General features: G+C 51.7%; 1 protein-coding gene across 3 annotated transcripts in view; it reads right to left on the bottom strand.

The window, feature by feature from the left end:
* The window catches only part of ASTN2 (astrotactin 2), an 852,112-nt gene that overhangs the window by 552,760 nt on the left and 282,519 nt on the right, over nucleotides 1-16,833 (bottom strand). For all 3 annotated transcript variants that reach the window (XM_038553226.1, XM_038553225.1, XM_038553224.1), the window contains one exon: nucleotides 8,165-8,272. In XM_038553226.1, coding sequence (XP_038409154.1) covers nucleotides 8,165-8,272 — 108 coding nt within the window. The remainder of the gene's footprint in view (nucleotides 1-8,164; nucleotides 8,273-16,833) is intronic.

Genomic DNA, 16,833 nt, shown 5'->3' on the forward strand with positions numbered 1-16,833 from the left:
GGTCTTGTTGTTTCAGACTTTCACCTCATCCCATTGCCATTTCATGGAGCCTCTCCTCCACTCCAACTATCACCCTCCCATGCAGTCTTCTACCCTCAATCCCCAAACGCCTCCTTTTCTGCAGATAAGGCTTGAACTTGTCCTCATCTGTCCTCTCCCACAAAAAGAGGATTAAACCATGTGTGTATGTGTGTGTTGGTGGGGAGAATCAAAAAGAAAAAAAAAATCATACATCCGTCTAGATTAGCACAAAATTTTGTTTATGATTCAAGAGTTCTTATCATTACAGAAAATCTCAGTTTAGGAAATCGCCAAATTAAAACAAGCAACTAAAACAAAGAAAGAGGCAAAACTGGGCAGGAGTGGGGGCATTCATGCTCTGGTTCTCTCTGCTGGGGAGCTAATTGGCAAAGCTTAGAGGAATGTGCATGAGACTGGGGATAAGAAAATGTGAGCTGCTCAAACCGGCTGGGCAACCTGCTGATGAGAAGAACTCGGTCCAGAGAGGGAGAGATGGTAGCCCAAGGCCACAGAGCCACCCGCGCGGAGCTGGGCCGGGAGGCCCATGTCGAGTGCTTGTGCTGCTGGAATCTTCCAGCAGCTGTGGCTGCTCTGTCTGCTGCTCAGTACTGTGCCTGGGGCTGGGCAGGCCATCTGCCCTTCTCATCTGGACCTTCAATTATACGCCGGCTTCTCCCGATCAGCACTGCTTCTCTGCGTGAACTGCAGCACCCCCTAGGAGTTTATAACCACTTTGAGGCTGGCAGCCCAGGCCCTATTTCCCACAATGCTTATAGTAAGGTTGATCATTCCATAAATATATGTGAGACTAGAATGAGCTTCAGACCTGATGACATGAGGCATAAATATCCTTGTTTGACAGAGAGGAACCTGAGGCCCTAAGAGGGTACCTGCTTGACCAGGGTCACCAAGTGAGTTACCTGGAGGGGTCCAGGCTTCAGTGCACATCTCTTGACTCTGGGCCCGCTGTCCTTGGTCGTGTGCAGCGTCATCTCTGGTTAATAAAGGTGAACTTCTGCCCAATGGGAATCTATCAAATCCAGCTCCTTCATTAGTCAGTCCTGGGGGATACGGTCAGAATTGTCAAAGCCCAAACAAGGGACGGATTGAGTGGTTATCTACTTGACCATACACAGACCTCTGCGCTTGACAAATAGACTCCTTTAGGCAGAAGGATCACGCGCGATAGGAAATCAGATTCATCGCAGAGCATGGTGAGATTTCCCTCTTGCTTCCTGCACTGCTCCTCCAGGTGAAGGCCACCTGTAGGATGTGGAGGTTTCAGGGCAGGGGGTCAGCAATCTGTGAGCCACAGGTGAAGTCTGGACCAGCACCTGCTCTTGGAAACAAAGTTTCCTTAGGATATACACGCATGTTCACTCATTTGCGTGCCATCTTTGGTAGCTTTCAGGGAACAGCCGCAGAGTTGAGTAGTTCCAACAGTAACTACATGACCTGCAAGGATGGAGACGCTTATGGCGGCCGTGTACAGAAAGAGGTGGCTGACTCTTGATGGAGGCAGTCCCAGCAGACAGGCCCAGTCTCCCTCCCTGTGTGTCCGCTCACCAGACCGATTACGACGCTTCTCTGCCTACGGCGGTCTACCTGCGTACACCAGATGCCTCTGAATGACACACCCCGTTCCCTTACAACACCCCCGAGACTCGGGGAAGCCAGGGGTGATTCTCAGACTGCACCATAAATCTCTTCTCCGGCAGCTCCTGTTGCCAAAAATGCAATTTCAGCTGACTTCATTTTGGGCTCAGGATGCTCTCAAGGAAAGGGAAAATTCAGGAGAAAGAACAAAATTTCAGAGTCCTGGGATCTCGCACCTCTGGATTTGCTCACTCCGGGGGGGTAGGTGTCCACAGCTCTGTGTTATACAGAAGGAAGTGCCTGGAGATGGGAAGCCCACCAGGGCCACACCAAGGGGAGGAGGTGAAGTCAGGATTCACCGCCAGGTCTATGGCTGGATCCGACACCACTTCTACTTCTTTCATGGCACATGCTAGAGAGAGACCCAGGTAGGAAAACCCCATTAGATGTTCCCTCTCTCCTTCCCCTCCACGTCCTCTCTACCATCCTCCCCAGGTGTAGCCTTCTCTGCTGGGGAACCTCCTGAACTTGTCACATCCCTTCAAATCACCCGCACTCCCCGAATGCTCAAAGAACCAGGCAGTCTGGGTTTTCAACTCCAGTCCCCGGGCCTTCCTCCCACTACCTGGGATGTCCTTCCCTGGGGACCTTGAAAAGGAAGAACGGGCAGGGCTGAGGCCTCAGTTCTGCTCACCAGGAGCAGGGAAGAGAAAAGGAGCGCAGACTCTGTTCTTGCAAGTGGAAATGGAGTGAGTAAAGATGAGAGCAGCAGACAGAAAAGCAGCATCCACCCTGGGCGCTTACAATAATCCAGACGCCTGGCCAGGAATCTCTTTCATTCATTCGTGAAGCATTCATTCAAAAATGTTAACCCATGTGCTCACCATGGGCCCATCCCCATGTTGGGTGCCAGGGATGGGAAGCTAGGTGCAGAAGGCCATGTGCCTAGCTTCGCGACGCTTGCAGGTCCATGCGGGATGCACACATCGTCACTGGTACGCAGGAGATTACAGTGGGGATGAAGTGTGCACAGGGGTAAGGCCACAGGAGCTACTACAGCATGACGCAGGGGATTGGACATGGGTCGGGACAGCTGAAGAAATGCCATCTAAGAGGAGGTGGCACCATTCAGAGAGCGGGGGCGGCAGGGGGAGAGTCTGTGAAGGACCCCGTGGGGCAGACATGGGCATGCTGGAGAAGAGCCCCGGGGAACGGGGGGACCGCTCACCACGTCCATCCTCAACACCAGAGTGAAGACCTGAGGAAGCTTCCAAGCGGAGAGGCGACATGGTCCCTATTTACATTTTAGAAATGTGCGCTCGGGCTGCAGGGTTGAGAACGGGCTGGAGTGCGGTGAGTGAGACGGCTGGACGGGGATCTCAGGGTTTGCAACAAGGGATGGAGGTGAGAGGGACCCCGGGGTGACAGCGATGGCATGGGAGAGCTGGCTGCTGGGCGCGGCAGTTACAAAGGGGTGGCTCCTGCTCCCGGCTGATCCTCGCAGTCACCCCAGGAGGGCGCGGCCGCCACCCCATTTTAAAGCCAAGGATACCGAGATGATGGGCTCGGGTCATGTGGATGGATGCGCAGAGACAAGGCCGGGTCTGGGCCAGGGTCAGAGTCCAGTTCCCACTCTTCCAGGAAGCCTTCCCACATGTCCCAAGTGTTCCTCTGTCTGTCTTGTGTGTCCCAAGGCTGGGATAGTCTGAACCATCTGAGGAACTGGCCAATCCTCATCTTCCAGTGTATCTACCACCTTCGCCAGCGCCGCACGGGGCCCTCAGGGAGATCGTCACCAATGCTCGCTGACTTGCTCTTGAGGCCACCTTTCCACCTCTACTCATCGATGGGGCAGGTGAGACCCACACACGGGCAGGGACGGGGCCAAGCTTGTGGGCCAAGGTCACACAGAAAACTGGGAGCAAATGCAGGACTGGAAACCACGGCCCCCAGCCCTCGGATGACCCCATGGCGCCGACTTCCTCCCGAGCCCCGGGACGGCTGACGGCCTGATCCCAGGCCACCTGCCCCTGGGGAGGGACACACAGCCCAGGTCTTGTTTGCAGCTGGAACGGAAGGGGGGCTGGTGAACGGATTGAGGTCCCAGGCTCCCCAGCACGGAGATCTGCCCTTCTTGGTGCCTCTATCTCTCTCTTCTTCCACCTCTTTGCACTTGGTCACCTTCCGGTGTGACAACCAGGATGGCTTGCACGGCCCCGGGTGGGGGTGGGAGGGGAGCACCGCGGGGAGCTTCTGCCTCACTGCGTTTATAAAGAAGAGCAGGATGCGGATGGCAGAGGGGAGGGGGCCGCGTGCTGGGAGTCCGGCCGTCCTGGGGGTGACGGTGCAGCCACACTGGATGACAGAAGTCACTCTCTGATGAGGGACTGCCACCCTCTCTGAAAAGAAGACCAGGGAAGGAGAGAGGCACCAGGGATGGGAGCCGACACGATGCACGGGCGGCCAGTGCGCCCCATGACCAGGGATTCTCACCGACACGCAGCCTGTCCCGCTGGCGCCAGCGAGAAGGGACCTGGGAGACCCGGGCTCCCTGTAGGCTTCACATAGGGCATCAGAAGCCGGGAGGGGGGCGTGACTCACGCTGGCAGGAGGCCTGAGATCCAGGCCATGCTCACCAGGTGCTCCCTTCAGAGCAGCCTTCTCTCCTTCACCCGCACATCTTCCCTCCTCCTTCCCCGGCCTGCGGGCTCAGGACGCAGAGGGACCTCAGTCCTCACCACTGCCCCGAGGGCCTGAACCTTAGTCCTCACCTGTCAGAGCAGGACACTGATACACAGGGAGGTGGGGGCTGAGGTCCATGTTCAAGGAGGCACCGTGAGCAGGTGGCGTGGGGGCCGGCAACGGGGCGGCCCCCCACGAGCGCCCATGCTCTGGTGCCCGGCACCACTGCTCGCTCAGCCCCGAGGCCTCCTGAACTTCCCGCAGCTCACCTCTGTGTCCTGCGTTTCTCCCATCATGGCAGTGAGTCCGAAAGCTGCTTCCCCACCGCCCGCCCCCATGCCCGCCATACCCAGACGAGAAGCAGAAAAGGGTCGCAGCCCTTCCCGGGGGGCTGCGGGGTCTGCAGGGAGAGGCACCGGCCCTGAGTTCGTCTGGCTGGAGCAGAAGCTGTACTGGGACCGAATTCACGGTCGATGTCCCACCAGGAACCAGAGCAGCAGCAGCGGGAACCCTGACACCACCTCGCTCAGGGCCAGGGAGGCTTCCTTGCACCCCTGAAAAGAGGGTGCAGTAACCTCCTCCGCTAAAGGGCATCCACACCAGCAGTCCCTTCCCTGCTCTATCCACTCCCTTCCTTGCTGCAGGCTTTTTCCTGTGCCTTTGTCCCCACCTAACATATTTCTAGTTTGACACAATACAAGCTCCACGAGCATAGGTCTTTTAAAAACTGTTGCTTGATTTGTGTCCCCAACGCCTAGAAGAGTGTCAGACACACAGCTGGTGCTTGACAAATATTTGAAATGTATGCACAGGAGAGAGGGAGAGAGGGAGGGAGAGAGGGAGGGAGGAATGGGGAAGGAAGGGAAGAAGGAAGGAAGGATCCATCAGGAAATTGGTAGGAAAAGGGAAGAGAGAAGAGGATAATAAGGAGAGAACAGCAGAGAACACAGAAGAGAACAAAGGCAAGGGAGGAATGAAGAGCAGGAAGCCGTGATACAGGGAGGAGGGACAGAGAGAAGAAAAGGAGAGAACAAGAATAAGAAATAGAAATTAAACAATCAGGCAAGCGAGCATCCCAAAACCCTGAGGAGGAAGAGAAAGATGCAGCTGGAAGCACAAGGCGAGGGAGGACCTACCACCAGGGGACCTTCAGAGGGACAAAGCAGTGGCACTGGGCTGGCAGGAGGGCCAGGGGGGAGGGGGGATGGGTTCAGGCGGGGGGCGGTGGGGGGGGATGGGGTCAGGTGGGAGGGCCGGGGGACAAGGTCAGGTGGGAGGGCCAGGAGGGAATGGGTCAGGTGGGAGGGCCTGGGGGGACGGGGTCAGATGGGAGGGACAGGGTCAGGTGGGAGGGCCGGGGGGGGGGGGGGGGGGGATGGAGTCAGGTGGGAGGGCGGGGGCGGGGCAGGGTCAGATGGGGGTATGGGGTCAGGTGGGAGGGCCGGGGGGATCAGGCAGGAGACCAGTGGGATTCAGCGTCATAGCGGGGAGGCATCACAGCCCCGTCCCCCCGCCCGGGAAGCACAGCCTGGCCCCGCTGCAGCCTACGGAGGCACTGAGCCAAGCCGTTTATCTCGAGTCCTGTGGCTCGCTTTTGCTTTTCTTTTTAAAGTTTAACTCCGATTTATGACAGGCGTGCTCTGTGATGAATGTTTTTTTTCCAATTAGCTGTAAACAGCCCCATGGTGCAGAGGAGACCCACCGACTTCCCCCTGCTCTCATTCTGGCTGCTGGGTTGGGGGAGGGAGAAGACAGGTCAAGAATCATCCATCACCGACTTCAAAACCTCCAACGCAGCAGATAGCAGAGAGCCAAGGCTTCTTGGGAAGCCGTGAGAGGCAGGCCCGAATGTTCCAGTCACTGCAGAGGCTGCAAAACCTTCCCAGGTGATGCGTCCAAAGCGATACTCCCCACACAGGGCCCTCCAGTGAAAGGTGCCAGGCGCAGGGACGTAGGAAAATCCCACAACGACAACTGAATTGACATTACTACGTCTACTGTGTTTGCTCCTAGTGTGTACCAGGTGCCGTGACAAACTGTGTTTTAAAGATTTATTTATTTGAGAGAAAGAGAGAGAGAGAGAGAGAGAACGTGAGTTGGGGCGGGGCAGAGGGCCAGGACCCCCAAGCTGAACCCCCAGTGAGCGCAGATCCCCACACAAGGCTCAGTCTAGGACCCTGAGCTCCCGACCAGAGCTACAACCAAGAGCTGGACGCTCGACTCAGCGAGCCACCCAGGAGCCCCCTTGACAAACATTTTCTATAACCTCACCAAAACTCATCCCCAAGTCTACGAGGCAATCATGAGGCCCATTCTAGAGATGACAAAACTGAGGTACAGGGAAGATAGATAAGCTGACCAAGAGCAAAAGTTGCCAAGAGAAGCAATGGGACCCATGCTCTTCAAGTGCCCACGGTGCATGCATGGAAAGCACGCAGAACTGTTCCACAAGACTTCTTCCATCTACCCTCCCCCCAGGACCTCTTCAGCTCACTTCCATGCGGGGGTCAGATGGGGGGAACGGGGTCAGGTGGGAGGGCTGGGGGGGACGGGGTCAAGTGGGAGGGCCAGGGGTATGGGGTCAGGTGGGGGGGGACGGGTTCAGGCGGGAGGGCTGGGGGGGATGGGGTCAGATGGGAGGGCTGGTAGGGACGGGGTCAGGTGGGAGAGCCAGGGGGATGGGTCCGATGGGGGGATGGGGTCAACTGGGAGGGCCGGAGGGGACGGGGTCAGATGCGGGGATGGGGTCAAGTGGGAGGGCCAGGGGGGATGGGGTCAGATGGATGGGACGGGGTCAAGTGGGAGGGCCAGGGGGGATGGGGTCAGATGGAGGGGACGGGGTCAGGTGGGAGGGCCGGGGGGGATGCGTCAGATGGGGGGGACGGGGTCAACATGTCTTGATTTGCCAGAGGACCCTTACTCCTTTCTGGACCCCCGTCTAAGTTCTTGGATCTCTCCTTAATCATTGGCAAGGAATACGTGCACGTACCCGTCCCCCCCCCAACCCTGTTCTCCTCCAACACGGCAACCTTGACCTTGCCACTTCCCCATCCTTATAAAACAGGGATGAAGAATGACACGCACAGGTGGTTGCCTGAAATACGCTCTAGTCTCCGCCTTGAGAGCATGTGTGATCCTCAGAGAAGCGGGGACCTCAGCCCCAAGGTGCCGTGAGGCCTTCATGGAGACCTGCTTCTGCATCGGACGCCTCCTCCCCTGGAGCACCATTGTGAGAAATGACTGGGCCTCGCTATGGATTTCATCTGTTGGAGACGCCGTCTGGAGAGTCAAAAGGAGTCCTCTTGGGAGGAAACAACTAGACAACGTTCTCTCTGGCCTCGGCGTCAGGGGAAGAGAATTTCCTGAACAAATACACGGTTCTATCCCATAGACCCTGCACATCGTATCACGGAGCATGCTCCCTTCGCACTCTGATTGCTAAATCTCTGCGTTGAATTGCCAGCTCCGCCTAAGAACACGCGGCACAGCCTGGCGTAGATCCCCCTGCATTGATCTAACCTGGGTTTGAATAATTTTCCTTATTCCTATTTTGCTTTCAACCGGGTTCCCTTACTTATTGCATTCCAGCGCTGGATTTTTTTTTTTTTTTTTAGACCGCATAAACTTAAAAAATCTTCCCCAAATGCTTTGAGGAATGAGGACAGAGAACAAACGAAGAATGGAAGGAGAAGCCATAAGTAACCGTCACTCGTCTAGCCCGGGTTTCGGATGCCAGGCTGTGTTAACCGGACCAAGACCAGGTCGAGGAAAAGTTGAGGTGTGTCACTGAGCAAGGTGTCTGCCTCCCAGGCTTTCCTCCTACCAATGCTGGCGGGTTCTGGAACCTTCCCAAAGACTCCCTTACCTTTGCTGCGGCGGCGACTACGGTACTGCTCCGTATAAAACGTCAGCTGCGTTTCATCATCTGCCTCTGAACCCGAAGTCCCCTTGGTTCTCCCAAAGCTGATTCCCCCTGAAAGGAAGAGCAATCCATTAGTCACATAAGCCTCCTGCAGCTTGTTAAATCCCTCCTCCGACCCAAAGATCAGCAACCCCATCCCCAGACTTCCTTCTGGAAATCCCAAGTGACCCAGGAGCTGGCATGATTTATGGATGGGCTCCCGGGCTCTGCGGTGAGGCGGGTCTGGGTTCTAACCATGACTTGGCAGCTGCGAGCTGTGTGACCTTGAGGGGACGCCTCCCCTTTCTGAGTGCTGGGTTCTCTCTTAATAAAACGGGGACCATATCTATTGACCTTGTAGGGTTGCTATGAAGATTAAAGGAGATATGATGCATAAAATATCTGTCCCGGGGTGGGTCCTAACTAACGGATAGCTGTGATTATTGCTTCGTATGATGAGGTTGCCTCTAGGAAAACACTTCAGGCAACTTAATTCCACACACATTTCAAGCAAGAGCTTCCTATATGCCAGGCCAAGAGCCAGAGCCTGGAGGTACAAAGATAGATATAGCCCAGCCCCTTGCCAGCCAGGGGATCATAAGCTAGTCAAGGAGACAAATGGGATCCTAAGGAGCCTTTACCCTAATTCATGGTTCTGTTTTTCCACACAATGAGATGCTGAGAATATGGGGGAGAGCAATCCATCCCAACACGGAGGGCCGGGGAAGGTTTTATGGAGGAAGGGGGATTTAAGTCAGGGCTGGAAGGATGAATGGGGCTTCAGTGGCAGAAAATGGGAGTTCCAGGGAAAGGTGAGGAGCTAGAGCATCCCTGGGGATGGCGGCCACGCTGAGTGTAGTGCTGACGGGAAGGACCACAGGAGCCCCACAGTGAAGTCCCTGAGTGCCACACTGAGGACGAGGGGCCTTACGTGGGTGTCACAGAAGGTTCCAGGGCAAGGGGTGAGCTCATTGTGCAGCACGAAGGACGTGGCAGGGACGCGCAGGCCTCAGAAGGGGTGCTGCGGAGGGGAGGAAGCCAGGAGGCTCAGTGAGAGGCCATGAGGGTGTGGGTGAGGCAGGGGGCAGTGGGGATGAGGGGAGGAGGGGGGGAGCAAGGCATGTTGCAGAGACACACTCATGAATGTGGAGGCCGATGGGCGATGCATTCACACGCCATGAGCACTGGATGCCAAAGATGATAAAGATAAAAGGCCCGAAAGAAATAGGCCAAAATACTAACAGCAGTTAATTCCGCAGGGAGGAATAGATATTTTTTTTTATTGTCTTTGTGCTTTTCTGTATTATGTATTTTTTGTTGTTGTTAACAAAAAGAGCACAGAGTGCAGGAGAATTAAAGAGATTAAAGCATTGGTGAGCTCTCTGCTCTAGAGAGGAGACAGTGAGAGGAGAGCTTAGAGCATGGTGGGGCGCACGGCGGGCGGGAAGCAGGGGCCTGTGGTTTGGGTACAGATCCTCATACGCGGACATCGACTGACTGTCTCTGGGAGGAGCGTCAAGGACCCAGCAGCAGCGGCTGTCTTGGATGGAGAAGTGGCTGAAGGCAGGGGACAGATTTATAAAGTATATGAAATATAAATATCTTGCATCTTCTGAATCAAGCACCACGCAAACCTATTACCTACTCGGAAGTTCTACCCGAGGAAAAGGAAACCATAGATCAGAGGGGAATGTTGCTCAATGCAAAGAAGAGTTTCTTACACCATTTCCTCTTACGGGACACTCAGTATTCAGAAATCGCACTGGAAGACGCTCCGTCTGCAATACGGTTACGGTGCATGCATGCATTCATTCATTCATTCATTCATTCCAGTAACATGGTGAGTGATCTGCTATGTGCTTAGAAGATGCTGATACATTATTGCATACAATTCTCTTCATGATATACTCATAACAAAAGTGTAATTGGGACGCCTGGGTGGCTCAGTGGTGGAGCCCAAGGCATGATCCTGGGTCCTGGGATCGAGTACCCCATCAGGCTCCCTGCAAGGAGCCTGCTTCTCCCTCTGCCTGTGTCTCTGCCTCTCTCTGCGTCTCTCATGAATATATAAAATCGTTTTTTTTTAAGTGTAACTAACAAATTAGATAATAGAACAAAGACAGAAAGACATGTGTGGGCAAAGTTACATATGTGCCAAGAGTCACTCAGCTGATGAGTATGGGAATTAGGATTCAGGGCTGGTCTGTCCAGCTCCACATCTAAGCTTTCTAGAAAGCAAACTACTTTCCTGGAAACACCTCAGGAGGCAACCTTAGCGAAGGCGGATTGTCCTTTAACCATATCCATCTTCCCATTCCAAACTCACAGTACTCCTTGGAGGGAGGTTTACTGATGCTCACTTTACAGGTGAAGCGACCATGTTTCAGAAAGAGAAAATGATCTGCTAATAATGAGTGAAGTTGGACCTGGGACCCATGTGTGACTGATGGTCAAGTTCAAATGTTTAACCATTTGTGACACTGTCTCTCAAATTAATGCTCTGTGAAATGGGAAGATTAATGCTTGCCCTCTCCCTTCCCTGAGATGGTAGGTTGTCATGGAGGGGAGACTATAGGGAACAACAATGTCTGATCTTTGTCCTTGACTGTGTCCCTGCCCCTTAGTGTCAACATCCCCAACCTCCAGCAATTAAGGGGGGGGGGCGCTGGAGACAGCAGGAGACTCCGGATTCTACTAGATGCAGCCCTTCATTTGAAGGCTCTCCTTTGAAATGGAGTTGACGGAGGCCCCATGGTACTCTGGAAGCAGCAAAAGAGCAGAGGTCTCCAAAGGCCAGGAAGGCTTTTTCAACTGCCATTGAAATATTTTACTGGGTACCTGGGTGGCTCAGCGGTTGAGCAGCTGCCTTTGGCTCAGGTCATGACCCCGGGGTCCAGTCCCCCCATCAAGCTCCCTGCAGGGAGCTTGCTTCTCCCTCTGCCTGTGTCTTTGCCTCTTTCTCTCTCTCTCTCTGTATCTCTTAAAAATAAATAAATAAATAAATAAATAAATAAAATCTTCAAAAAAAGAAATATTTTACTGTTACAGAAAAAGGAAAGAGAAGGTAAGAAGGAAGGAAGGAAGGAAAGAAGGAAGGAAGGAAGCAATGGATGAACAAATGAACGGAGGGAGGAAAGAAGGAATTGGGAAGGAAGGAGGGAGGAAGGGAGGGTTTGTGTTCATCTACACGTAATTCTTGGCCAAGGGGAAAATGAAGGCGTTGGATACAATAGCTGCCTTATGTACAGAAAGCATCTGTCATACTTCCTATTGTGTTTGGGCATCAGAGAAAAAGGGAGGCAGGGATCCGCTCAGGAGGAGTCGGCCTGAGACACCTCCCCCTCCCCCTCCATGCTCCACCACCCCTCCTATTTAAACCGTTCCAGCCAAATTCTCCCTCCTTCTCTCTCTCATTTTCCTTCCTCTCCCAAACAAATGAGCTACTGTGCTCCTGCCTTGGTGAACATGACAGACAGGACTCAGACAGGGACCTTTCCCTATCAGGACAATCCAGCAGGGGTAAGAGAAAGTCACCAGGCAAAAGCTAACCATTGCATAGCACTGTCTCTGCCAGGCACTGCTCTACCTCTTTATGTGTATTCACTTGTTTAATCCTTAAATAACCCTACGAAGGAGGTTACTACTTTTATTCCCTTTTTAATGGATGAGGAAATGAAGGCACAAGGAAATTAAGTAATTTGCCCAGGGTCACACAGCTTGTTCGGTAGTAGAACCACAATTCAAATCCAGACAATGGCTGCAGCGTTTATTCCCTTGGTCCCTATAGCAGCGTATGATAAAATATGAACAGATAGTTCATTAAATGTCCACAGCCATCCCTGTAAGGAAGGCATTATGCACCTTGTCTTAGAGGTGAATAAACTGCGTCTCAGGAGCTGATGTGAGGTAGTAAGCAGGGGAGCTGAGACTAAATTAGGTCGCCTACCTGCAAAACCTGACTTGTGGCTAAACGGCCTGGGACACTGTGTGTGCACATGCACGTGTGTGTGTGTGTGCATGCATGTGTGCATGTGTGTGCACACACCGGCAAGAACTTGATGATTTGACCTATGAGGATTAGCAGGTGTTACTTGCTCCCAACACCAGTAGGGAGCATTTTCGGCTTCTTGCAGCTCCCCCCTTAGACCTGTGCACTTGTATTATTGGTGAGAACACCATTCAGGCTTAGCTGGATCCTAGTGACGCCTCCACCATCCCACATGCCCAAGCACATGGTCATCATGCCCCTGACTACCACGAAGGCTTCTCCAGTTCCCTCCTACTCCCACACCTCTGACCTCACCTCCTTCCTGTAGGTACCAAGCTACCATTTCCAGAGTAGAAGCTGAGGCTAAGAGAAGTTGTCTCCACACCAACCTGTCCAATAGAAATCTAATGCAAGCTGCATATGTCATTTTAAATGCCCCAGTAGCCACATCAGAAAGAGAAACAACAGGGCGCCTGGGTGGTTCAGTGGGTTAAGCATCCGACTCTTGATTTTGGCTCAGGTCCTGATCTAAGAGTCATGAGATCAAGCCCAGTATAGGGCTCGCCCTCAGCAGGGAGTCTGCTTGAGATTCTCTCCCTCTGTCCCTCCCCCTGCTCTTGCCCATAACTTCCTCCCCTTATCTCTCTCTCTCTCTCTCTCTCTCAACTAAAAAAATACACAAATCTTTAAGAAAATGGGAAAAAACAAACAGGTAAAATTGATTTTCAGAATATATAGTATTTAACCCAATATATTAAAAATCATATTTTAATATGCAATTAACATAAAATTATCATTAGTAAAATATTTTATATATATTTTTTTCATGGTAAGCTTTTGAAATCCAGCGTATATTTTACTCTTACAGCACATCGCAATATAGACCAGCTGCATTGCAAATGCCCACCACATCAGAGGTCATTACTTCTGGAGGCATTAGAAAACAGGTATAATTAAGGGCGGGGATCTGGCCACAGAGAGAGATGAGTGAGTCAAGACCCCACTAAGGTATTAAATCTTTTTTGAAAGATTTTATTTGTTTATTAGATACACAGAGAGAGGCAAAGACACAGGTAGAGGGAGAAGCGGGATGTGGAACTCCATTCTGGGACCTCAGGATCACGCCCTGAGCCGAAGGCAGATGCTCAACCACTGAGCCACCCAGGGATCCCAAATCTTTATTTTTTTATATTAATGACATCAAATAGCCATGGTCTGTGTCCTCAAACACTTAGAGTCTAGCAGGTTTCTACCCTGATGTCATCCATGAACCACAAGAGGTAATGCACTTCTGTAGAAACCCACTACCACACTGGGGTCTGACACAAGTTCTAATCTGGGCCTTACCTATTAGCTGTGTGAACGTGGGTGAGGCATCTACCCTCTCTGAGTTCACCTTGGACAGGGGAACAGCAGTCCGCAGCTCACACGGTCATTGTGAGGAAACTGAGAGCATGTATGTAAACAGCACGAAGACCAAAGAAGTGAGGGTGGGGGCGCGGTCCTCATTCATTCACTGTCTGCCTGGGTTAATAGAGGAAAAGGCAGTGCTGCCGGGTGGGCGCGGGGCTCTGGCTTCCGGGACACCCTCGGCAGGTGGCAGACACCCAAGTCCTGCAGCCTCTGAGCGTCCATATAAGCTGCAGGGGCCACAGGCCAATTACACATGAACTTGGAGAGGATTCAGACAGACAGCAAAGGGCCCCCTCTGCTATCATTTTAATATGAAATTGGTGATTTCGTGAAGTAAAGTGCAGCCATTAATTATACAGGACTACTCGAGTATTTCCATTTAGGGCTGAGAGGACATGAGAATGGCCCGGGACTGGCAAGAAAAGAGGAGAGGAACTGGCACCATCCTCACCCTTGTGAAGATGTTCGGGTAACGTTCCCCTGGTTCTTCTGGTCCTGAAGGGTCTGGGACGCAGCCTGAAGAAGACGGTGAGGCACATTCTCCTGTGTGATAAGTGCTGCTCTGGGCACGTCCTATGCAGTAGCCCATGTGCCCTTCACAAGAGACCAGGGAGGTAAGTACCACCTCAATTTTCTTGAGGGGCAAGCCGACCTGCATATTCTTGATGTTGCTTATCAGAGATCACACCCATCACATATGGAAGAGCCGCCAAGTTTGAACCTGACTTTTGTCTGATTTTACAACCCTCTGTTCTCATGAAAAGGTGAGTCACTGGTCATCAGGGAAATGCAAATCAAAGCCACTATGAGACACCATTTCACATCCAAGAGGTTGGCCATAATCAAAATAATAAGAAAATAGTAGGTGTTAGAGAAGCTATAGGGAAATGGGAATCCTCGTGCAAGGCTGATGAGAATGCCAAGTGACGTGGACAAGGCTTGGGAAACAGTTTGACAGTTCCTCAGGAGGCTAAACCCCAAACTACCACAGGGCCCAGCAATTCTGCTCATAGGCATACCCCAAAAGAACTGAAGGTAGGGTATTCACGTAAGCAGGTGTACACGAATGTTGATTACGGCACTACTTACACTAGCCAAAGGGGCGGAACAACACAAATGCTCACCGACTGATGAACGGAAAAACCAAATGTGTTGTATCCACAAAAGGGACTATCACTCAGCCGTAAAAGGAGGCGAACACCTGCTACAACACGGATGGACCTTGCAAAGGTTCTGCTAAGGGAAAGAAGCCAGACATAGAAGGTCGTATATTTTATGATTCTATTTACATAAAACATCCAGAATTAGTAAATCCATTGAGACACAAAGCTGTGGCTGTCTGGGCTGGGTAGACAGAGGAGGGGAAGAGGGAGTGACTGCCAACAAATACTTGAGGTTTCCTCTTGGGATGATGGAAATGTCTTGGAACCAGATGCAGGTGATGGTTGCGCAAGCGTGTGAGCGTACCAAACGGCAATGATTTATGCACTTTAAAAGAGTTCGTGGTTGATTTTATGGAATGTGAACGTTACCTCAACACATAAAATGCTAAAACCAAGGGCCCCTCTGTAACATCACAAGGCTGGTGGTAGAAGGGTTGAATGGGGGGCACGTGAGAGCCGCCCCCCACAGGGAGAAGGCATGTGGGGACACGGAGGGGGAACGCAGAGCCATGCTGCCCGGGGCCCAGCTCAGGCATTCGGAGTCCTGGCCCCCGGCACCACCAGGAGTAATCACCGCACTCCCCCATTTGTTTATTCACTCACTTAGCAATTACTGACCAGGTGCCCACTCTGTGCCAAACGCTGTTCTGGGTGCTAAGGATAAGACAGTGAATGCAGCACACAAAACCTGCCTGACTTCCTGGAGCTTCGCAATTGGGGAAGCAATTAAGATATTCCAGGCACGAAGCTAACTAAGCCCTCTCTACATAAGAATCATTTCAATGATACTGATAAATAAATGAAGATATTCAGAGGCATTGAGAGGCTTTCCCAAGAGGGGATAGATATTTGATGGCAAACAAAAAACCTGATGCCCCAGGTTTGCTCTGGGGCAAAGCAAGGCAACTGAACAAATTGAAAGTCAAATTATGGGAAAGTCTGGAGCACGATCGGGGACGATGGTCTTTCCTGGCCCTGTGAGAATTAAGTCACTGCTCTTCTTTGCAAATCTACCTTCTCTGACTATGCTGGCCTTCCACAAACCTGCTGTGCCAGCCTCTGGTAGACCCACCCCTCCACACTCCATCTCCCGCGCTCTTGGTATCATGATGGATGGTGGTGACATGTTAAATTATTCAGGCTCCGTGTCTTCCTCGAGCTGGTGACAGCGATATTGCATTTTTAGATTGCCCAGAACTGCACCAGATAGAGAAATATGTAGCTTGGGAATGCAAAAACCCATCTGACCCCCAGCCATCCGGGGAATACAAATGGTGCCAGTTGTCAGAAGAGGACAAAAGCGGCCACAACTTCCCACAACCCCCAAACCACACAACTCACGAATGCTCTGCGCTCTAGGGCTAAACCACAGATGTCCACACGCACCTACCGCTTGGAGAGGCTCTGACCACAATTGCTACATGTCACAGGGCACCGCTACAGGCCAGGCGCTTTGCCCAGAGGTGACTTACTCCATCCCTATTCCTGCAAACAGAGGCTGAAGACACTGAGCTCCTTATCTGCAACCATACAGCCAGTGAGTGGTAAGACATGGATTCAAACCCTGGGTTACCTGATCCCCCAAGAAAGAGGATTTTATAAAATTCTTGAGATTCACGTTGAACTGTTAACATTGATCATCATGGTTTAAAAAATCTTTTTTGGTAAAATAGAATTAAAAATGACAGTTAATTAATTCAGAAAAAAAAAAGGCAATGACCTAGAGGCCCATTTTTAGGGGGCTGATTTTTTTTTTAAGTGATGGCAATACTCTTAGAAAGATTTCCATGAAATATATGTGACAATAAATATAGTGACACAAATGTATACTTATTGATGTGCAAGCCTCTCCATGATATGTTGTTGAGTGAAAAAATACACAGGGAAAAATGCAAAGAGAGATTCCACTCGTGTAAATGTACACACATTTGCTGATATTTAGTGTGAATTCTACTGAGTATGTGTAATAGAAAATAAAAATATTTTAATTAAAAAAATAAAAACGTAAAAGTCAATCTGAGATGTTTATGATCTGGAATTCTAAACTAAATTTTAAAAAGCATGCCTCA

The sequence above is a fragment of the Canis lupus genome, chromosome 11, assembly GCF_011100685.1.
Source record: "Canis lupus familiaris isolate Mischka breed German Shepherd chromosome 11, alternate assembly UU_Cfam_GSD_1.0, whole genome shotgun sequence".
NCBI lineage: Eukaryota > Metazoa > Chordata > Mammalia > Carnivora > Canidae > Canis > Canis lupus.